This window comes from Rattus norvegicus, chromosome 18, assembly GCF_021556685.1.
Source record: "Rattus norvegicus strain SHRSP/BbbUtx chromosome 18, alternate assembly SHRSP_T2T, whole genome shotgun sequence".
NCBI classification, from domain to species: Eukaryota; Metazoa; Chordata; class Mammalia; order Rodentia; family Muridae; genus Rattus; species Rattus norvegicus.
The window spans coordinates 63,388,376-63,412,919 of record NC_141551.1 but is presented as its reverse complement, the minus strand read 5'-3'; the positions used below and the strand labels follow the sequence as shown (position 1 = coordinate 63,412,919).

Genomic DNA, 24,544 nt, shown 5'->3' with positions numbered 1-24,544 from the left:
CTGCCATGAGGTCCAGTTTCCTCGGCCACACCCCTGCTGGGATGTTAAGTGCTGACACAGGCTCAAAACAACAAAGCCAAACCACCATGGAGTGAAACCGTAACTCAAAGGAAACCCTCCTTTGTGCAAACGGATCCCAGCCACTTCACCTCCATCTCACTAGGAAGCTGACACATGCTCTAATCCACACTCCGCAATAAAAATTTAAGTCATGTCGTAACTCAAATCCCCTATGTAGAATAAATCTTGAATCCTTGCACCTTCATGTTTCAATTAAGTCATACTTGCCCCCAGCCTTCACCTCCTCTCTTCCCACTGACTAAGCCTCTGCCGTCTGTTCCTCCTGTGTTTTACTGTTCACCATGCAGGCTCCTGGCAAAGGCAGTGGCAATGTGGAACTGGACCTAGACAACATGACCAAGCTATTCTGACTGAGATGCCCACCAACGTCCTACCCCACTTACCTTCGCCCCAGCCCCTCACACTAGCTCTGTCTGCCTTTGATGAACCACTCTGATACCTGTCTCTGGGCCTCACCCACGTGGTTTTCCTTTACCAGGAACACTGTTCCTCTGGATCTCTGTATGGCTGCCTCTCTGTTCTGTGTCATCCCCTCAGACAACATTCTAAACGCAGCGTGAAACAGCTTCTGCTCAGTCATTCCTTTTAATGCTCACCACAACATGAACTGCTTGCATTTTAAAACTCTATATAACTATCACTTTTTTAAAATCAAAACATTCCAACATTTTAAAAACATCTTGCAGATGGCTAGAATAAATGAATCCTAGAATTCTTCCTACCAATCGACCATAATACCAAAAGTTACTCGGTGCATAGCTGTGTTAACTACTTCATATGTAGCAACATGTTTCAGTCTCACAAAATCCCAGAAATAGCATTACACTTTAGAAATGGAGAAATTAGGGCACAGAAGACAAACCATTCAGTGTCATAGAGCTAGTTAAAAAGCAGAACCAAAACTGAAACCAGGTCTGACTGACCACAAGTCCTAAGATTAACCACCATTCTGACAATGTCTAGAATATGTAGCTATATTCTAAAAAGACCATTACAACACTCAAAGTAAAAGAAACCTGGTATCGTGGCTGTCTCTACAAAAATATGTTGAGGTTTGGTCTCCAAGATTATGAGATGGTAGGGTCTCTCAGAGGCTTTTGTTCTAAGAGGGATGTGCCCTCAGAAAAACATTAGGGTAGGTCTCAGAAAAGTGGTCAAGTAAAGCCAAAAGAGGGTTATTTAAAGTAAGTTTGGTTCTATTCGCTTTCTCTGACACACATCTCTTTCACACATGCCCACTTCCCCACTAGCAGCTGCTACAACAGCTTATCCAGTCGTGGGTCTTGTGGTCCAGCAACACACAATGGACCTAAGTGAATTTCGCCACTTCCCACACATTTCATACTTACTCTTTTCACATCCTTACCACCACCAAGGCAACCAAGAGCTTCAGATCTTTCTGCAAAGAACTCTCCTAATGACAGGCGTAGATAGCTGCCATCGTCTTTATCAAACTCTGATGTGCCAAGTGATTTTCTCAATAAATGGTAATTAACTGTTGCTACCCAGGATGCATCGCCAAGTGCCGCCGAAGTGTTCTGAACATCTATTTTTTCATCCTAGAAAAAAATAAAGTTATTGTTTCTTTTTTTCCTCAACAAGACTTCTTATTTTTCTAATGTGTGAAAGTAAAAATAAAGAAACTAGGAAAACTTAAAAGCTAACTTTTTCAAAATGTGGTAAAAAAACATTTATATAGACTTAAGGATGAATAACTACAGAAGTATTTTTGTATCTGTGTTACAATATGGACTGTCTCAATAAGTTACTTAATCAAACACTGTCACACATTAGAATATACACATCTTTACCACACACAATAGGATTACCTTCTATAAGCCAGATTTTTTAAAAGCACAGAGATATCCATGGAAATTTTAGAAATGATTTTAAGTAAGTTAAAGATACGCTTAGGATCTGGAGAAATGGCTCAGTGGTCAGGAGTGTGAACTATTTCCTATAAAGGACCCAGCACCTACAACTAGCTGGGGTTCATGGTTGCTTGCAATTATAGCTCCAGAGAGATGTGTCCCACTAGCCTCGGTAGTGACCTACTTATGCACATATTTACATAACCAAAAGTAACTTTTTAAAATTCTTTTTTAAAAGTTAGGTCACTAGCCAGACAATGACAACATCACCTTGGTCCCCAGGACATATGGTAGAAGAAGAAAATCAACTCCCAAAAGTTGTCCTCTGACCTCTACCCATGTGCCAGCCCACACATCCCACCCCTCCCACAGGACTCAATAAACAAACAAAAAAGGTCAGTTCTTGTTCTGTTGTTTTTGCTACTGCGTACAGCACTGAAAATGAAGGCTCTATGTACCAGGTAACTTCTACACCTGTAACCTAATTCCCTTACAAAGATATATTTTAGCCTATCAGTTTTCAGCTAGTAACAGAACAAATGAGTTAAAGATACTATACATGAAAAAAAATTTAAAGTAATTCTATACTAACTGCTATGGGGAGGTTTTTTTTTTATCTAAATTTAAATTAATACAAGAAGGACTTAAATTTAGGTTGGAACAAGTAATTTCAAACCTGTATAAATGGATGTTCTTTATTGAATTCTTCTTCATCTTTTGCAATTAAATCCAATGCGTCAGCTTAAAGAAAAACAAGTTTATATAATTACATTTATATTAGCATACACAAAAAGCAAATTTAAAAATGAAATAATAAGAAAACACTTTGTTATGGGGACGGGTGCATATATGGGGGAGGTGTACCCCTGCAGGTATTCCTGTCAGCTATAGAGGCCACAAGTCACCTTCAGGTGTCTTTCTCTAGTGCTCTAAGTCTTATTTTTGAGAAAAGTCTCTCTGAACCTGAAGTTCACTTCTCCAGTATCCTGTCAAGCCCTAGCACCTGCCCATTTTACCCAGCCCTCACTGGGGTTACAAGTGCGTGCCTCCAACCGCCTTCCGACCCACGTGTTGCACGAACACTGGGAATCGGAACACAGACGCTCCTGTTGTACAGCAAGCACTTTTATCCTTTAGGCCAACTCCCTAGTTCATGAAATACAAATTAAGTATGTAAAGCTTCCATTCACATGATTTATACAATTATATTAAGTATGTAAGGTTGTCAAATTTCCATTAAAATGCACACCACTGTGACTGATTTCAGTTGTGAAAATCTGCCCTAGTTGATTTGTGGAAAGTATTTACAAGTGATTCCAACTGAGGGCAAGCAGGACAGCATGTGCCCAGACCCAGTCATTCAGGAAGCTGAGGGACAAGAATCACTTGAGCCCAGAGCAATGACAACAACCTGGCCAATAGCAAGACTTCTATCCATAGTAAGAAAAGTTCCAGACTCATGAAATGGCTAAGTAGGTAAGTAAAGCACTTCCCATGCAAGCAGGAAGATCTAAGTTCAAATCCCAAATATCCATAAAAAAGCCAGACACAGCAGCAAACATGTCTATGATGCCTGTGTGCTGCAGGGATACAGGAAAATCTGGAAGCTCATGGGCCAGCTCAGAAGTGAATAAGAGGGTAAGAGAAACCCTTATCTAAATTAAAAAAAAAAAAAAGACAAACATCTGAGGTTGTCCCAATCCCCATCCACATGACGCACAAGATGCAACCGTGTGTGACTATCCACATATGCACACACACATCATACATACAATGCTCACATACACAAATAAAATAAATACTCATTCTTGAAATTAAGCAAGGCTCTGATTAATTTAAGCTTTAAAATGTTGAGTACACACAAATTAAGAATTTTATCTGAGAGGGTGTGATGGCATAGCCTTGAATCCCAGCACAAGGAAGGCAGAGCAGGTAGACCTCTGTGAGTTTGAGGCCAGCCTGGTCTACATACTGAGTTCTAGGGAGTCAGAGCTATGTAGAAAGAACCTGTCTCAATGTCTCAAAGAGCCAACAAAAAAAAAAAAAAAAAAAAAAAAGGAAAAATGGAAAAAAAGAAAAAAGGAAAGAGAGAGAGAGAGAGAGAGAGAGAGAGAGAGAAATCTGTCTAGAACTGGAGAGATGGCTCAGTGGTTAGCAGCATGTACCACTCGTCTGGGGACCAGAGTTCAAGCCACTATCAGGTGACTCACAATCACCTCTAACTCCAGCTTCAAATGCGATCCAACTTCTCTGTCGGCACCTGCGCTCATGTGTACAAACCTATACAGACATGCATAGAACTTTAAAAATAACAAAAATAAATCTTTAAAAAAGAAAAGAAGAAAGAAAGCTGTCTATGTATACCCAGGCTTTTATCTGACTGAAAAGCCTCTTTACAAGTTAGTTACAAAGACAACTGCTAGATTGCCTGTGTACTTGTGTGGTCAGAGTCCCACACCCCAACACAACAGGAAACAGGTCTCCTATCTGACCATAAAGACCCTCAGGAGAGCCTTTGTTCTCATGAGGGTATGAGGTGCCTGATCACACATCCTAGGCTCTAGGCCAGGGAAACCAGAATGCTGAGCTCTACCGAAGGGGATTTTAAACGTTCATGAGACCAGGGCCTGGCCTGCTTGTCTGAGGCCTCCGCCTGCTACTTCAAGATTGTGAAGAATGAATCCAAAGGGAAAGTTCACTCATGACCCAAACAAGGACATGGCTCTCTCACGTACCCACAAAGGACTAATTAGATTCAAACTGTCCTTTTGGACAAGTAGACAGTCTCATGTTAAAAACTTGAGAGACAAAGAAGAACAGACACAGTTCTCCTAGTCAGGAGAATCAGAGTGCCCAACTCAGCCAGCAACTCTGTCGGAATGCTGCTGTGTGTATCTGCTGAAGCAATCGCCAAAACAGAGGACGACTGAACATGAGGAGCCTCGAGGCCCCAGAACCAGATGCAAATATTACAAGGCATGTCGACGAGTCTCTGTGAGTCTACTGCTGAAGAGCTAAAACTCCATGGCAAAATGTGAAGCAGCAGCCTACCAACTCTAACAGCCTAGAAAGGAGGAGGAGAAACTCAGCCCACAGGAAGGTAACAGAGGAACCTTAATTCGCTCGCATGAGTTAAACGTCACACAATGTTTACTCCACTGGCCTGATACCTCAAATACTGTCTATTATATTTCAAAGTCCTTTTTCTAAGGAATCTCCCATTTAATCTGCAATGCGCTAGTGTTGCCTTTTCTACCCCTCAAAAATCATCCATGGACATTAAAGAGGAAGAATTTCAGACTTTTAGAAAAATATAAACCTAATTATCAGCTAACCTAAAATAATAATCTCATTTGTCACCTAACTTCTCCACTGGTTAAATACTACAGCAGTCCTCTTCCCCTAAAGTTCAGCTGCTATAACAACAAGAGGTACTGAATGTGTTTCCTTCTACCAAACCTTTTAACTGTTTGCTACATCCCTTGTATTAAAGAATTTTCAGAATGCAATTTCAGAAGGGATTTTGTATGATTGACAAGCCAACTAGATTCAAACCATCATCATAAACAAAGAGTCTGGCACAATAAAAGAGGTTATCTCCATACTTACAACCAGATCTGAAGTCTTCATTCATTTCATTATTTGGAGACATCTGTACACCTTGTTGATCAATAAAAGATGTGTAGTAGGCAAGGTCAGTGACCCATTTGCCATCCTCATTTTGGTAGACTACATTCTGTGAGAGATCTGTATCTAAAAGAGTAAATTCCAAAACCATTGAAGGATGCATTTAACAACTAACGTATCTAACAATAGTCTCCTCAAAATTGGTTTAAAAAAGGAAAATCCATTTCCCCAAAAAGAGAAATACCTTTGATGGCAACAAGACAAGTTTACCTACAAGTTTATAAGAATGAGGTATAATGGGGGGAAAGAAAGGTACATTTGCACTAGATGTCTGCTTAACATTATTATTTCTGAGCAACAATCATGCAATACTAGTATATTTTAAAAATCGTTAAAACCCCTAATAAAATCAGGAGAAGCTCATGGGGTCCTGTGCTACCCAGGGGAACCTCTGGCACTCAAGGGCTGATGCGAGGGGAAGAGGAAGTTTTCTTTAGTAATGTAGCTACTAGGGAGTTACTTATACTTCAGAGAACAAGCTCAAAACCATGCTTACTGGCTCTGATCAAACCCTGAGGAACACAAAACAAAACCAAACAAGACATGAAGGTGGGATGGGGTCTTGGGGGGGAGGACTTTGTAGGAGTAGAGGGTAAGAGAGGGTAGAGGGGTGAATGTGACCACATGTTTAGCCTGAGGTTTTTCTGGGACTCATAACAGTGGGAGTGGGGCTGTCTCTGACTCTTTTGCCTGCTTTTTTGGGATGCTGTTCCTCCTATGGGCTACCTGTCCAGTCCTGATATGCTATGTGCCCAGTATTGTACCTTCTGATGGCCTGCTCAGCTGACATCCCTAGAGACCTGCTCTTTTCTGAAGGGAAATGAGAAGTGGAGCTAGAAGTGCGACAGAGAGAATGAAGGGAGGGGAGAGGAGGCCATACTCAAAATATACTGTTTATGAATAAAACAATGTTAAAGAATATTTTTGAAATCCATAAAAACATTTAAATACTTCAACATAAATAATCAGAGTTCTATGTGGAAGCTTAGCCTAAGCATCTTGCACACTTCCCTAATTCCATTTAACGTCAAATAGTCTACTTACCGTCATTAGTCTTTGCACCGGACTCATAAAATTCACATGCTCTCCTTTCACAAGTTGGTGACCAAACAGTATCAGGAGAATTAATTCCATTGTCGCCATTAGCATCCAAAGATGCAATGTTCCCATCTCTTTGAATAGACACTGTAGGAGTCTCTGTATTTAAGCATCTATCCACATTCAGGACTGTTCCTAAATCTGGAGCCAAATACTTGTTTTGTTGGGGAGATTCTGAATCCTGTTTTATGTAGTCCGCTGGGTCAAAGCCACCTTTTGTTTCATTTGTGCAGTGATGATAAGTAGATCTGAGAACCTCATCCACAGCATGCAGCCTCCTCATCAGAACAGCCTCTCCTCCACATTCCTTTAAGAATTATTATTAGTGGAACATCAGTAAGCTTAGTTTCACACTCATTTTAACATTTAATGATCAAAGCCATGCAACTGCTTTCAAATGCTCATTGGTAAGTCAATGCCCTCAGAGTACTTGGTGTATCCTGGACTACATACGAGCCAAAGCTAAGCATCTCCAAAGCCCAACTGTACAACATGCTCAGGCTCGACTCTTCTCAGATGAGCTGTGGGCATGACAAGTTCTCAACTTGGTTATCACAACTTAAAAAGATAAAATAAAGAAGAGAAGGATACATAGACTGACAAATACTAATGTGCCCTCTCAGCTGGGGTCCAAATGAACTGGAAGAATCCAGAAGCTTTTCAATCTTTTTAAAGACAGATTGGGTCTGTCTGCCAATATATTGTCAGAAAGCCTCAAAGTAAGAAGCCCAGGACCAAGGCACCCAGATTCGGCATCCTGTCACTGACTCAACTCGTCCTACAACTCAAACACCGATGCCCTGCTCTGAAGAGACCGCACACTAAGAAAAGGCAGAAGAGGCAGCAAAGCATGTTCAACTTTTGGCCAAGAGAATGAAAAAAGCCAAAGAAAGACACCAGGAACCAACTGCCAGGAAAGAGATGCTATCCTTCCTTATTCTGAGTGCAGTCAAAGACAAGTAACAAGTAAGTGATCAGACCTTAAACAAATGTGGTCCTAGCAATCGCACATCAACAGACTGACAAACCAAAAGCAGGCCTCTCTGTGCATCAGGTAACAAGACAGAACTGTAAATTCACATTTGTAGTTACCAATAAAAGTCTCTACAAAAGCAAACCCATTAGTGTGACAAGCTGCATAAAACTAGTATAAATAAAAGCCTTCAAGAAGTGAGCCAGGTGGCCAGGTGGTACAGGCCTTTAATTACAGCATTTAGGAGGCAGAGGTAGGTGGATCTCTGAGTCCAAGGCCAGCCTAGTCTAAATTGTAAGTTCTAAGACACCCAGGACTACAAAAAAAAAAAAAAAAAGAAGAAGAAGAAGAAGAGGAAGAAGAAGAAGAAGAAGAAGAAGAAGAAGAAGAAGAAGAAGAAGAAGAAGAAGAAGAAGAAGAAGAAGAAGAAGAAAGCCGTCCATTGAAGGACTGCATCTCCTCAAATCACTTGCCAAAACAGCTCTTCTTGATGGCTCAGCGGTTAAGAGCACTGACTGCTCTTCCAAAGACCATGAGTTCAACTCCCAGCAACCACATGATGGCTCACGACCATCTATAATGGAAAACAACGCCCTCTTCTGGTGTATGTGAAGACAGTTACAGTGTAACTCATATACATAAAATAAAATAAATTTAAAAAAAAAAAAAAAAAAGGAAGGCGTCAGAAATGCCTGCCATGTTCCAAGACAGGAAAAGCCAGGTGGCATCAGAACAAAGAAAAAAGTCTAACATGGAAACATCCCTGAGCAAGGTTTAAAAACAATGTTTGCTTTGGGTTTTTTGTTTCTCTTTAATGTTTAGACAGGTTCCCATGTGTCCCGTATGTGCAGGTATGAACTCAGCTATACGGCTGAACTGACTTTCAAGTCCCAACCCTCTCACCTCTAGCACCACACCCAGCCATGTGCTTTACTAATGACTACATACTAGGTTAAAGAACTTTTCAAAGGAATAACTAAATGCATGACATCAAATGCTTAAAGCCAAGAAAATGTGTGATAGTGATGCCGACAATACCTACAATGGACACAAACCACAGAAATAGTAATTTTATATTTTTTCAGTATTTTTCAGAGGTCAACAATTTTCTTCTGAAAATCTGGTATCATACAAACATGAGAGATTACTATGAAGTTAAATAAAATGTCCATCAACTTAACCAGGTATGGTGTCATGGAACTCTAATCCTAGCAACTGGGGAGGTGGAGGCAGATGGATGAGAAGTTCAAGGTCCTCCTCAGTTCCACAGTGAGTTGTAGCCTGGTCTACATGAAACCATATCTCAAAACAAAACAACATAAAAAAAAAACCCTAATAAGTCAGTGATTACAAGGTCAAATTTCTTCATAAAAACAAACAAAAACAAAAACAAAGATTAGAACATACCTGACTGGAATTACTTATAGGGAACTTAAAAACATTTTCTGGTGACTCCTGGCCTCCTGCTTCATATATCATGCCTGGAATGGCTAGTTGTTCAAAATATGCTTCTAAATGATCATCATAAAATTCTTCATCATTAATATCATCATCTATTGATAAAGAAAAATGGAAAATAAGATAGGTTTTCAAGTAAAAACTGAACTACACGTAATTTTTAATCATAAGGGCTGATAAAACATGGCAGGGTAGTAGATGATATAATTTTATTTTAATGCCAAGCATAAGAAAACTATTGTAAAGCCAGATGAGGCGACGTATACTTAGAATGTAGGAACAGGGTTGGAAAGATGGCTCAGCAGTTAAGAGAACAGGCTACTTTTCCAGAGGACCTGGGTCAAATTCCCAGCACCCACATGGCAGCTTACAACTATTTGTAACTTCTGTTCCAGGGGCTCTGACACCCTCAAACAAACATACATGCAGGCAAAACATTCATGTACATTAAATAATAAATGAAAGGGAGGAAGGAAGGAAAAAGTTTGGAAAGTCAAGGCCACCCTGATCTAGAGAACAAGTTTCAGGATGGTTACAGTTACATGAGAGTCTGTCTCAAAAAAGAAAAGAAAGCAATCAGGGAAGGGAGGAGGGTTTAGGATACAATGGTAGAGTGCTTGTTTAACATGCAGGAGGTCAGACCACAGAAGAAAAGAAACAAGACAGAGAGAGATTGACTGATACAGTTATCTATGACGCAGGAGGATCCTGAACTCAAGGCTAGTGTGAACTACACGGTATAAACTTTCCTCTCGACAATTAAACAAAAACAATGCCTTTAATGGCAAGACTCAGAGGCAGAGGCTGGCAGATCTCTATGAGTTTCTGGGCTGCCTAATCTACCTAGGGAGTTCTAGACAAGCCTACATAGTGAGAGCCTGTCTGAAAAAAAGTAAAACCATAAATCTTGCTACTCAGAATAGTCAGCAGAAAGCCAGGCATGATGGCATAGGCCTTTAATCCCAGCACTCAGGAGGCAGAGACAGGTGGATCTCTAGTTTGAGCCCAGCCTGGTCTACAGAGTTCAAGGTTACAGCCTGGTAACAGCCAGGTCTGTTACACAGAGGAACCCTATCTCAAAAAACAAAACAAAGCAAAACAAGTCGAGAGTCTTGTTACAGGCAGAAGGGAAAGACAAAGGAGAAAATGACCAAAAGTGTACTAACTACTGCAATACAGACAGAAAGTGACGTGGCAAAGAAAAGCAGAGAGCATCGCTCATTCTGTAGTACCAGAGGAATCGTCCAAGTTTGACAGTGTTAAAAGTTTCTCATTGTCTAAGAGGCTGGTATGGCTGAAATCGCTGTTTGGATTCTTGGCTTCAAGATACTTCTTAGCATCAGGCATGGCAATCTAAAAGGAAACAAATGGTACAAGGCTACAAAAAAGTCCACGTATTTAATCTGCAATGCAGTTAAAAAAATGAAAGATGCACGTTAGTCAATGCAGAATTGTTTTCCATGGACGAGTACCATCCCTTCTTGCCCTACTCTACTCCCCTGCTCTGACCCACTAGTCAAAGAGCAGGGCACTATCAAACTACCCCCACAGCATACAGATTCAGTAACGTGGTCAACGTACACACAACTGAACGCAGGCAATACAAGGCTTGCTCCAGGAAGTGAATGCACTGCGGAAGCCGGAGTAAGCACCCTTAATCCAGGCAATCTCCCCATCATTATCTAGAACTACCTATTTCTCTTCTCTCCCACCCAAGGACCAGCCAACACTAAAGAGCATGAGTGGGTTACCACAAACAGTGACAGCCCAGCCCTTGTCCCATTTGTTTCACACTAATGTTAAATATATACTAAAACCATGCAAAATGTGTCTAATATTGAGATTAAAACCACAGCATGTTAATGTGACTTTACATTTACACAGGACGGGACTCAGCTAGTCCAATAAAGACACACGTTAGTGCCAGGACCTCTACTTTATTATTTTTGAGACAGGGCTGTACTATGTGGCTGGCTTGGAACTTGACATGTAGAACAAGCCTGAAGTTATAGAGATCTGCTGGCCTCTGGAGTGAGAGACTCAAAAGTGTACACAACCACATCTAGACAGAACTGTATTTGACTCTCCTCATCACTAAAGGTAAACCACTCCTACCTTTGGTTTTTGAGGCAGAGGGTAACGATTAGTGTTTCAACCTGATAGAAGTTAGACTCACCTAGGAGGTAGGTCTCTGGGGTTATCTACTATGAGTACCCTATTAATAAATGCAGAAGGACCCACCTCCTGTAGGTGGCACCACTCCCTAAGCAGGGAATCCAAGATAGTATAATTAAAATCCCAGCACTCTTGAGGCAGAACACAGGGAGGCCGAGTTCAAGACCAACCTACACAGTGAGTTCCAGGATAGCCAAGACTTCATAGAGACATCTTGTCTCAAACAAAACAACAACAAAACCGTAGAGAAAGCAATCTGGGCGTGAGCATGCACACATTCGCGCTCTGACTACGGGTTTCCTGTAACCAGCTCACTAAGCTTCAGCTACTGTAAGTCCCAGTCATCATGGACTAGAGTGTAGAGCTACGGGCTAAGATAAACCCTCCCCCTTGTTTTCAAAGGGCACTTTCACCACAGCAGCAGGAAGAGAAACTGAGACAGAGTCTGCCCATATAGCCCAAGCTGCCTCAAATTTATAGCAATTTTCCCACCCCAACCTCCCAAGTGCTAGGAATATTGGAATATACCACCAAGCACTACTAAATTTCCATTTTTTCTGTAAAAGTTCTGTTATGTACAAGCTTCTATAGTTCTCTGTGTGTGTATGTGTGCATGTGCCTGTGTGTATGTGTTTAATAAAAACTTTTACTCCAATATAGCAGGGTATGTGTGTAATATAAACTTTTACTCCATCACAGAGTTCTAGAAATTGATAATATATAAAAATTTACCTTGTGGTCTTGATTATTTATCCATGATTTTAAGTGAAAATCAAGAGCTGAATCTATTAAACAAAAAAAAAAAAAAAATGAAGGGAAAAATTGTTTTTCAACTTAATCATATTTAAAAGCAACAAATAAAAGAACTAAACAGTTTTTATTTTGAAACAGAATAGATAATACAGGATGATAATACAGGAATCCATCACTGGTCAACTAAAACTCAAAAACTATTAGAATGGGATATCATAAATTACACAGTGCCATAAAATTTGAGTATCACTCTGAGACTGCAAAACTAACTTTTTAATAATAAGAGATTTAGTAAAGGGGAGAGAAATGACTTCCATATGAGGCAGACAGACAAGTCCAAGTACAGAAATAAGCTGTAAGTAACAGGCCTCCCTCACTTCAACAAACCTGGCACACAGGGAAAACAAATGACCCTCACGTGTCAATTCAAACATATCAATAAGGCCTGCCATGCCAGAGCGCAAGCTAAGAGTTAAGCTTACCAAGTGGTAAGAGCACTGTAATCACGCACAAAGGGGAACACTTAGAGAAGCAGTCGAAACATATAGAAGCTCTACGACACTGGAAACTTTACAAAGTCAGGAAGAGTCAGTCAGCATACGTAAGTACAAGGAGAGTTCTGGAGTACAGCTCAGTGGCAGCTTGCTGAGCACGTGTGAGACTAAGTTTGTCCCCCAGGCACCGTGAGTTAGAACTGTCTCTGCTCCCTGCCACCCAGAGTCACAGACTTGGCCTCTCTCCAGGCCCACAGCAACGCAATCAGCCAAACACGGACAGAGGGTACAGAAACCACAAACTACAGTAAATCCTTTCTCCAACTAAGGCTTTCCAGAAATTTGTCACAATTAAGAAGTCTGATTAGTATATATCCTAGTCTATTTGATTGTTTTAAGTTCAGTCAACTCATTTCCAAAACAGGTCACCATTTCTTTTCTCTCTCTTCATTGTTGTTGTTTTTATTATTGGTTTGGGTCTTTTGTTGTTGTTGTTGATTTGGTTTTTCTTTTTGTTTTTGTTTTTGTGTTTTAAACAGGGCCTCACTACATAGTCCTGACTATTCTGGAAGCTATATAGAACCTCAGGCCTCAAACTAAAGAGATTCCCCTCCCTCTGCCTCCTCAGGTCGGGATTAAAGTGTGTGCTCCCATACCCAGCCACCATTTTCTATTTCTACCATCAAAGTTTGAGCTTCAGTTTCTGCAAATCTTCAACAATGCTTGCTGTTTTCCTTTTTCAGTTTTTTTGACTCTATGTGATTAGTGTTTTGTCTGTCTGTATGTCTGTGCACGCGTTTGCAGTTCCCTCAGACCTCAGAAGAGGTGCTGGGTCTCTTTAAAGCGGAGTTACAGATGGCAGTGAGCTGCCACATAGACAGGAGGAATCAAATCTGGGTCCCTCAGAGAACAGCGAGTGCTCATCTCACCAGCCCCATTTTCATCTTTTTGATATATCTATTTTGGGTATGAAGCAGTATCTCATGATTTTGACTTGCTTTTCTCTGATGACTTACGTTAGGAAGTACCTTTCTGTGTGTTTACCGGCCAATGTGTACAATAGAGAAATGCCTACTCAAACCCTTTACATATTATCTTTCCAATTTTAAAGTCCTTTATATATTCTGAATACTAGTACCTTTCTGTATATATAGTTTGTAATTAATACATACAGAAAATATTTTATATTTTAAACATATATGTATTTATATACAGAAAAAATATTTTCTACATCTTTGGCTGTTTTGCCACTTTCTTGACAGCTTACAAGTGTAGCTGACACAAATCTCTTCTATCTTCATAGAGAACTGGCAGTTTACATCAGGAGAACACAAACACACCTAACAGTTCTTCAAACTATAAATGTGTGTTTGCTCACCAATCTTCTGACACTCAAACAAGGTATTGTAAGTTCTGAACTGCAGCTTCAATTTCTACTATTGCTGCAGTAAACCAAAAGTGTATAGTTTTCAGTTTCCAGCTTTGAGTTCTTTCACAAAGAAAAAGAACAAGTTGAGGGAGGAGAAGAAACACAGGTGTGGTGAGACACATTTGCATCCTGGCATTCAGGAAACTGAGGCAGGAGGATTGCTACAAGTTAGTGAGAGCCTTGGCTACACAGCAAGGTACAAAGCCAGTCAGAGGTCATAGCAAAACTGTCCTCGGGGTTGGGGATTTGGCTCAGTGGCAGAGTGCTTGCCTAGGAAGCGCAAGGCCCTGGGTTCGGTCCCCAGCTCCGAAAGAACCAAAAAAAAAAAAAAAAAAAACTGTCCTCAAGAACCACAAGGGGCACAAAAAAAAGGGCAAGAATTTAGCGTACCACACAGGAAGCACCGCAGGAGCATGCTGTAATTACTGACAGAGCCTCACGCTTTCCTATTTTAAAATAGCTTTCCTATTTTAAAATAATTTTTAATTATAATTTTGAGTATTTTAAAAGTCCACGCTTGGGGTTGGGGATTTAGCTCAGTGGTAGAGCGCTTGCCTAGCAAGTGCAAGGCCCTGGGTTCGGTCCCCATCTCCGAAAAAAAAAAAAGAAACACCCAAAAGTCCACGCTTGACTGTCTTATAAACCAGAGTTTATTTTAGACTCTCTAATTTATCCATTATATTAATACAGAAGTAAGTTTCAGTTGGTGGGAGAAGAGAGAAGAATACTAGCAATGGAGTCTCTGCGATGAACAGAAAAGTGCTTCACCTACCAACAGCATGGTTCCCAAGGCAAAGGAAAGCCACCAAGAGAGCTCTACCATGCCAAAGCTCTGTGGTTACCACAGGGCAAAAGCAGAAGACAGATGCTAAGCAAAGGAAAGGGAAATTAAAGCCACTAAAACATAAACATGAAATACTTCCTAACATTTCATACCTGGTACCTGTTGCAGAAGGGAAAGTCCACCCAGAAGACTCTGACCCTGAACAGAGGCAGTGTTATCTTGCTCCTCTTCTTCTCTCTGTTTCACGAGAGCATGTGCACTTTCTACGTAGTTGTTTTTCCTTGTAGCCGAACTTTTTGAGGGGGAGAAATTATAATAAAATATTAGTTATCTTTAGATAAATCTATAGAAATACCTATTATTCAGTTCTATATTTCATCTTTCTAGAAATGCATTCTGGGGACAGGATAAGCATGTTGGCTCCCACAGTTCACCAGATCCAAAGAGAATATCTCACCACTACCCTGCCTCTCAAGTGAAAAAGAAAACTTCTCTTACCACATAAGTATTATGCGTAGAAAACAACCCGACTTCCTTTTCTCTATTTATTTATTTATTTTGTTGTTGTTGTTGTTGTTGTTGTTGTTGTTGTTTTCAAGACAGGGTTTCTGTATGTAGCCCTGGCTGTCCTAGAACTCACTCTGTAGACAAGACTAGAACTCAAGGACCCACCTGCCTCCCAAGTGCTTGGATTACAGGCGTGTACCACAACCACCTAACTAAAATCCTAACTATTTCTAACAATAAGTTATACTTTCAGATACTAGAACAGTATGCTTGCCAAAACAATAAAATCTTTGAATTAGTAAAGGTTTCTAGTTGTTTGTTGTTATGAGAGAGGGTGTCACTGAAGGCCTGGCTGGCTGGACTTGACATTCCTGCTTCTACCTCCCAGATGCCAGGGTATAGTATGCCACCATGACTGGGAAATAAAGGTTTCACCAGCTTATTTCTACCCCTGCCCCTGGTCGGAACCTAACTTTCTGTTTGTATAATTTTGTATGCAGATGAAAATGTTTTTTGTTAACAGCAATTTTCCTTCTGATAGAGACGAAGGACCAAGCTTAAATTCAGTAAGGGGATCAACAAAAACAAAACCAAACCATTAGCTTCAAGTTAAAGAGGTAAGAACCCTGCCATGCTTCCATACAGCCTTTGCCCTAACCACAATTTACTTCCCACTCTTCTCTATCCCTTTATTAAAGCTGTCATACACTAAGCCAAACCACACTCATAGACAATACAGGGAAGTCTCACTTCAATAAAAGAGCGCAGGGGTCAAATTACTGCAAATGGCATAAAAGTCTCAAATAAATGACAAATGGACAAACAACCTCTGAAAAGAAAACACACATAAAGTCCATCAAGAGGCAGTGCACGACATAAATGAAAGTAGGAAATAATGTCCTAGCACATTCAAGCTGGCCAATACTAAACGCAGCACGAAACAGAAACCTTAAGCGTGTCTACACGAAGACCACCAAGAACTTCTAGTTAAGTTTTAATTTTAAGAGTCTGATTTTTCTTCAGTGTATACATACAAATGCATAAATTATTTTTACCTCAAGAGTGAAAGATCAAAAATAATAGCAGGCCAGCAGGATGCATCTGTAGGTAAAGGTTATTCACCACAAATCCTCTTTCCCAGGGCCAGTGTAATGGACAGAGGAAACAGACCACTAAGGCGTCCTCTGACACCCATACAGTGCCAAGGCATGCTTATATCATCAGGCACTCACATACTCACATGCATGCGTCCTCCCCCTCTCTCCCCCCATGTAATATTTTTTAAAAAAGAAAAATGAAAAAATAAAATGTAACTAGTGTCTCTTAACAGATAAGCTTTGTCTTCCTAATAACTGCCTGTATCTTTACCTTTTCCAACGACTGCTTCATTTATAGTCAGAAAAAAAAAATTTAAAGGCTAAAAACGTAGTTAAAAGATGTATAGAAAGGTCTTTCTTACAGACACTAAGAAGTAATAAGTTATACGTCTTCCCCAGCCCGAGGCCAGCTTTATCAGAATGCACACGAAGGCAAGGACTTACTCATCGCCCTGAAAGCTGAGCTGCGCTCGTTCTCTCGGCTCACTGCTCTCACTCTGGCAACCGGGAGACGATGCAGAAGGAACTGAAAGCCTCCCTTCGATTAAGTACGATGCCTGGACATCAGGACACCTACACAAAATTGTTAAGATTTAAATTACTTACAATTAAAACTCATGTTGGGCTAACAATATAGGAGTTTTGGTAGAACACTTGCCTAGCATGCATGAAACTCTGGGTCTGACCCCAGCACGACACCCCGTGTCACGGTAGCAGAGACTTACTCATTATTCTATGTAGAATCAGGAAGACCGGAAACTCAAAGTCATCCTGAGCTATAGTGAGTTTAAGGCCAGCCTCATCTACTTGAAACCTGTACCAAAATTAACTAATGTCATAGGGCTAAAAGATAAAATAACCACCATCAAATAAGCCCCACCATCAAATAAGCCCCAGTGTTACCATAACTCCTTTATCCCAAAGGTAAAAATGCTATCCCTCATCAAATTGCTAGATTGAAAGGTAGTTCAATAGTGGTCAGATATTTAAGCACAGTCATATTTACACACTGCTAAGACCATACACGAAATCATGTGTGCAGACTACCTATATCACATGTGGACTGATATAAATAAAATGCAATAAGCCAAACATGTACTTGGTTATAGAACTAGAATAAGAAATATAAAAAATAAAATAGGATAAAAGGTGGTTTAGTTCCCAAAAATAAGAAACTTGATCTGAGTAATTTAAAATTATTTGAATACAAGATAAATTACTTTATAATCATACAGCATGAGTTAGGGAGGTAGATCAGGATAAAGTGCTTGCTTAGCATGCACAAGGTTCAGGGTTCAAGCCTCAGTACTATGAAAAGAAAAACAAAATCAAAAGCATTCAATACCTAGTAAAGCATGAAGCTGGCTGAAATGAAGTAAAAAAGGGAAATTGTCAATAAAAAGATGCAATGACTGCCACAATCATAGATCAACACTGAGAAACAATTCACCAGTCGCCTTTCTCCAGCTAGAAAACTATTCATAGACGTTATTTTCAGACATATTTTTGAACATAAACAGGAAAGCAAATAAAGCCAGTAAGCTGGGAGAATAAGAGAATAATAGTTATCCAGAGAGAAGCACCGGGAGCCAGAAACCCAAGTCCTAACACATCCCATACTCTACTCTCTCAGTATATTACATGGTTGGTAAACAGGAAAAAAAAGTATCTGTGTAAGTGAGTCTTACCTGTTGTCAGTGCTGGGTCTGTTCTTGGCAAGTGTAGAGACAGCAATGGGCAAGCCAAAATTTGATTGAAGAGTGACATTTCCCAAAACCTCACTATTGCCAAGTAGTGAGCTGGTTAAGAAGCTCGGGAATGACTCTTCTGCTATACCTCGGAAATCTTCCATTTCACTGCAACAACAGCATTTTAAAAATAAGTTGAATGTGTTATTACCATAACACCTTCCAATGATTAAAAGAACAATGCCTCCTTTTAAAAACCAAGATTTCTGTAACATCAATAAGAAAGAGTGGTTACTAACAATACTCTGAGCTTTACTTTAGCTCAGAACACCTTGCTCCGTTACATTTAAGAACATGCACACTAAACATTAACCTGGGTCCATTGGGAGTGGCACTATTAGGAGGCAGGGCCTTATTGAAGGAAATACGTCACCGTGGAGGTGAGTTTTGATGTTCAAGCTCGGCCTAGAATGTCAGTGTCCCTCTGCAGCCTGTAGATCAAGATGTAGAACTCTCAGGTCCTTCTCTAGCACCATGTCTGACTACATGTTGTCCACCATGGTGATAATGGACGAAACCTCTAAACTGTAAGCCAGCCCCAATGAAATGTTTTCTAATATATGAGCTGCGATGGTCATGGTGCCTCTGAGACACCCACGGTTTAGTGGAGAATATGGAGAATCCCAAACTTCGCTAGTTAGAAAAGCAAAGGTGGTATAAAACTAATGACTTTTAGGGTGAGTTACAACGTTGGTATTTAGAGCTGGTGCGATGGCTCATGGTGGAGATGCTTGCTGTCAAGCCCCATGACCAAAGTTTAAACCCACAAAGTAGAAGAAGCACCGGGAATCAAGAAGAGAATCAATTCCCATAAGCTGTCCTCTGATATCTACAAAGGAGCTGTGGCATACATGGATACCTCTGATAATCCTAATTTCCCCTGCTATGTCAGTTATCTACTTCTAATGCTCCTCATTTCGAATGCCCCTCTAGAGCTGAGACCCACTACTACGACCCAATGCATGTTGCTCATTACATTTTAAAGCCACTGCGCAACTGCTCCAACTATCCTAAGTCTAGCCTTGTACGCCTGTAATCTAGAAGACTGAGACGAGACTACCTTAGGTTTCAGACCAGACTGGGATAACCAGCCAGTACCAACTAGAAGGAAGAAGGTCCTATTTAAAAAATACTTTTTAGACAAACTAACTAAAAACACAAGCCAGACAGCCTGAGTTAGAACTCTAGGACCCACATGATGAAGAAAAGCCAGCTCCCACAGGTTAAACTGTGATGTGTATATGCACACAGGTAATGATAAATTACCAAAGCTAACCAAAACAAAGCAGAACCCCCATCCATGCATGCATACAGCACATTCATAAAACGTTCCTAAACAGGAAAACACACTAATTTCCCTTATGATTCCATTAGCCATTATGTAACGTGAAGAAAATACAATGGTAGCTATCATTCTACTGTATTTTAAACAAGTAACGACTTACTCAATTTCTCTTGCTGTTTTCTTAATAGAGTGGCTTCAATTTTCAAATACTAGTTTACTTGTAATTGATGAACCACATTCATGGGTGCATAAAAGATTACTTCCTGTGGTCATCGCAGGTCTATTTATATCCACACATTTTTAAAAAGTACATGCCGTAGAACCCAAAACACAGAGTTGCCAGCAATCATTTACCTACTGGCACACTGTGATACATGTCAAAATTAGGTAGACATTTCGTATATAACTTTTAAAAACTTACCGTGAAGTTAATGCACAACGCTGAAATTTGAAGAAAAAGTTGGTTCGTTCCAAATGAAAATACCAGAACCATAACCTCAGAAGGGTAAGGGCAAATAAATATACTGTCTTATATGCAACTGGCCTCCAAACGACTGTCTCAGAAGGGACTTCATGCTTAACGACACGAAGTCTGAAATCAAGAGCAAAGCAAATGGAGGGGGATAGTAAAAACACTCTTTCATTTTGCATTAGCTGTTAGGAGTAAATGTGCATGAAGCTTAGCAGACACCGGTTGACATAAGAGCCCTCCCTCAGAGCGAACAAAAACGTTACTCCTTCAGTCCGTCAAAAGGACAAGACCGCTCATCACAATACGGTAAGGCAGTCACCAGAGCACTTTGCAAGAAGAAAACACCGCAAAGCTCAGAGGCCATGGGTGCGTCCCTCAGAAGTGGGCAATCGCTAGCCGGACCGGAGGAAACAAGGATGCGGCCGTTCCAAAGCCCAGGCAGGGAGCCTGGGCCACGCGCGGACGCTTGATCTCACAGACCAGCCCAACCTCCAGCCCATGTCCCCACCAGGCCGAGCGGTCACCGCCGCCGCCTAGAAGCCACAGCCTTGCCCTCTCCCTCAAGTCCTCCGCACCGACGACCCTCCTCACCAGGCCACGACACCCAGCTCCGCCACTCACGAGCGCTAGGAAAACGTCCGCTAAAGGGGCGGATCCGCGGGGCTACAGTGCGCGTGCGCGCGCTCCGGAGGCCCGCGAGGCCTCCCTCCTGTAGGAAGCGAGGGCGTGGCCTCGGAACCCGACCCGGATTGGGCTAAGCTCGAGGAAGGGGCGGGCAGAAGCCTGTGATTGGTAAGGACAGTGCGTTACTGGATTTGAAGGCCCAAAGCCGCGCAGCCCAGATAGGTGAGAAAGGCCTTCTTCTCTTAGGCGCCGTTTTGAAAACATTAATTCCTCAGTTTGAGATCTCCGCAAAGGTCTCCGTAAGTCGCCTTTCTCCACTAGTTTGGTTTTTTTTTTTTTTAATTTTCATATCGCCGCTTAGTAGATGCATAAGCTTCAGATTTGCTTTTAACAAATCATTCCTTGGGGTGCACATGTCAAGATAGTTAACTACACCTAATCGCCTGGGATAAAGTACCAACAGTGGGAAATTTTTTCTTTAACTGCTATTCTTCCTAAATCACACAAATCCCATCACCATCTTTGCTCAGCACAAGCTTTACCTGAAAAATGTATCGTCTCTGTCTTAAAAGTTCAGAATCTCGGGCTGGAGAGATGGTTCAGTGGTTAAGAGCCCTGACTGCTCTTCCAGAGGTCCTGAGTTCGATCCCCAGCAACCACATGGTGGCTCACAACCATCTGTAATGGGATCCGATGCCCTCTTCTGGTGTGTCTGAAGACAGCCACAAGTGTACTTATATACATAAAATAAATAAATCAAAAAAGTTCAGAATCTCAAAAGGGAAGAAGGGACTCCCTCTGCTCCTAAACAATTCCTTAACGGCTTTTACATATCATTTTAAAAACACTTGAACATAGTAGGAGAGAAATACAAAGTCCACAGTTGCTGTACCTGACTTTGGCCGACTGGGAAAAGGCATCTGTTTACTTGATCATTTTCTTGGTGGTACTCTTGGTTAACCTCTTCGGAGCTACTTTCCGGAAACAACGCCTATTGATGGCACACACCCACAATCCCTGCGTTTGGGAGGCTGAGGAAGTAGGATAGCCAGCCTGTACATACTAAGGCATTGCCTTAGAAAACTGAGACTATAAAAAAACAAAAAGCCTATCTTCTATTCCGCTGTCCACTTGTCATCCTTTTTTCCTTTTGTGGTAATTGTCACATCCAATGAAAACACAAAATCAAACAAAAACTTCACAAATCCTCAGCTGTGGGACTCAAAGCAATTGATACAAACTACCGTTCTTTCACAAAGATCTTAACCCAGTTGGAGGTGAGCTGTGCAATGGGTCTAGGAGTTCCTTTGTGTCATTCTCGCTGTGTACACCTGGATTCCCAACTCAAGAACTATCTTCACAATCCTCAAACCACTAGAACTTAACCTAAAACACTCAGCAACTTGTTGATTCTCCAGTGACAGATGAACCGAAAAGTATATGCAGGGGGGAAAGCCTGAACTCTAAGGCTAGACTCCTAGATGTAAACTGAGTCTTCCTCCCTCGTCTTGGTTATGCGCCCTCGTTTGTAAAATGGGGATTACTGGAGCCTTGGGTGGATCAATTCGCACACCTGGGACAGCACTTGCACATGGAAGCCCTTGGCACTCAAGTGATAGGAGCACCGAATGTCTTACACCTGTACCTTACCTTACTTGCCAACTGGAAAGAAAAACTAAAACTCCCAATGTAGTCTGCGTATCTTTTTTAGAACTTAGAGCCAGTAGAAGCCCTACAACCAGTGGTACCTTCCAAAGAAGTAAAAGTGAGGGCTGGAGAGATGGCTCAGCGGTTAAGAGCACTGACTGCTCTTCCAGAGGTCATCAGTTCAATTCCCAGCAACCACGTGGTGGCTCACAACCATCTGTAATGAGATCCGATGCCCTCTTCTGGTGCGTCTGCAGTGACAGTGTACTCATATAAATAATAAATAAATCTTTAAAAAAAAAAAAGAAGTAAAAATGATGGCCATCCAAAACAAAGTAAATAAAAACAGAACAGCTCCAGTTCCAAAATGCTTTCAGTGGAATGCCTCAGCCAATATCCAATCCCAGTTACAGGATATGTATTCGGAGTAATCTTACTTTCATTAAATATCGTGTAGTGAGAATTTTGGTTTCCTTAAAAGCCCACGTATGTGAATACCTTTGTTTTAATCCCAGATATGGGATAAGAGACTGCTTCACAGCAGGTGACGGATTTGCCTTTCACTGGCAAGGGTGTGATATATGCTAGCTGCAGATGGTTTAATCCTCAGGACTTTGGAGAGGGTATGAGAGAGAGCCCCAGAGGGCTGTGGAGGCTGCTGTTATGGTTTGACAAGTGTTTGTAAGCAAAGAGATGAGAAGCAGGAGATGAAAAGAATGCACTGGCCTCCCAAAACCCAATGCCCCAGTCAGCAGGAAGTAGTCAAAAGTATGCCTATGTCCCCTTCCTCCTCTAACCTTTCTCTCCTACCTCGTGTCAGGGGTTGGAAGGGAGGTAGAGGTATACTAACCCAATAAAATATTAAAAAAAAAAAATCAAGCAACAATCATGTTTCCTGAACACTGCCCTATGTCTCCACCTTAACTCTTCCACCCATGAAAATGCCACCTCCCTTCCACATTCTGCCAGCTAAAGTGAGCCAGTGGCTTTTAGGCCTGTTGTGCAATCTTGACTATAAAGCAAAGCCCCTGATACTCGCTATACTACAGAAGTGTTTTCTCTCACTAAAATGCATCTGTGGGCTGACTGATTACCTTTTTATCTTTCACATATCCTCTAGCGCACGCCATTAGTATCCTGGACATGCTAGCTACGAAACACTCACTACATTAAGTCAGAGAATGGTCTCAAAGTCTCATTCAAACTCTGTAATAGAGCCACTGAAATGCACCACCATGTCTGGCTTATTTGACATTAAACACAATTCAAATATTCCTTTAAAATAAGAGCCATTCTATCTCATCTTTATCCTCTCCAAGCTAATGTACATGCACATATGAAATGCTTTTTTAAATACACATCTCTATGGGTTGAAGAGAAGACTGAGTGTTTATAGTGCTTGTTACTCTAGCTGAGGCCCCACGTTAAGCTCACAGCACCACTGTCCAGCAGCTCACAAATGCCTGTAACTCTTCCAGCTCCAGGAAATCTGGCACCCTCTTCTGGACACCAAGAGCACCTGTATTCACTCATACATGTACCCACACATAGACATAATTAAAATACAACTTTTAGAAAAGATATCCTTTTGCCTTGAAAGGTAAATCCTCAACAATTCAAAAAATAATAGGCCAAAATACCATTACTAGCTCCATGGTTTTACTATAGCTTGATTTCTGGCTTCATGTACAAAATAATGCTGAGTTGGGCATGGTGGTCCATGTTCATAGCTTCAACACTCAGGAGGCAAAGGCAGGCAAATCTGAGTTCAAGAACCAGCCTGGTGCACACAGTGAGTTCCAAGACCCAGGCTACGTAGAGAGCCTATCTCAAAAGAACTAATAACCATAATAACGTTGAATAATGAGACTGAAGTCACTTGTCAGTTCTGAATGTTAATTTGCATGTTGACATTCTATCTTTAATGACATTTTTGTGTTAGTGTGTATAAACTCACTCTCAATATGTTACTTGTGTGGAGTCAGAACTGCCCGACGGCTTCTCTCCCAGCACCGTGTGGTTTCTGGAGGGTAGATGGGTGGTCAGGCTCGGTGGCAGGCATCTTTACCCACTGACCCATCCCATCTGGCAATGTAACTTTAAGTGTAACACTTGCTTTATCCCCTGTTCCTTTTTTGTTTTTTGGGTTTGTTTGTTTGCTTGCTTTGTTTTGTGTTGTGTTGGGACATGGGAAAAGGACACTAAACCTAACTTATCTTAAAGTGACCCATTTTAGCCAGGTATGGTGCAAGCCTGTAATCCCCAGGAGGGAGAGGAAGGGTTATGTGAGGAAGGGTTGTGTGGCTACAGAATCAGTTCCAGGTCAGTCTTTACAGGCTCTCAAAACACAAAACCCAAGTA

At 41.2% G+C, this 24,544-nt stretch overlaps 1 protein-coding gene across 2 annotated transcripts in view; it reads right to left on the bottom strand.

The window, feature by feature from the left end:
* The window catches only part of Cep192 (centrosomal protein 192), an 84,405-nt gene extending 63,826 nt beyond the window's left edge, over positions 1-20,579 (bottom strand). The window contains exons 1-12 of one of the 2 annotated variants that reach the window (XM_087592730.1): positions 20,504-20,579; positions 19,862-20,032; positions 18,096-18,263; positions 16,852-16,980; positions 14,956-15,095; positions 12,076-12,128; positions 10,401-10,521; positions 9,118-9,263; positions 6,684-7,044; positions 5,562-5,705; positions 2,629-2,693; positions 1,431-1,640 (exon numbers count right to left, since the gene is read on the bottom strand). In XM_087592730.1, the coding sequence (XP_087448856.1) occupies positions 1,431-1,640; positions 2,629-2,693; positions 5,562-5,705; positions 6,684-7,044; positions 9,118-9,263; positions 10,401-10,521; positions 12,076-12,128; positions 14,956-15,095; positions 16,852-16,980; positions 18,096-18,259 (1,533 nt within the window). In that variant the 5' untranslated portion in view covers positions 18,260-18,263; positions 19,862-20,032; positions 20,504-20,579. 2 annotated transcript variants of the gene reach the window in all.
* Positions 20,580-24,544: the final 3,965 nt, after the last annotated feature.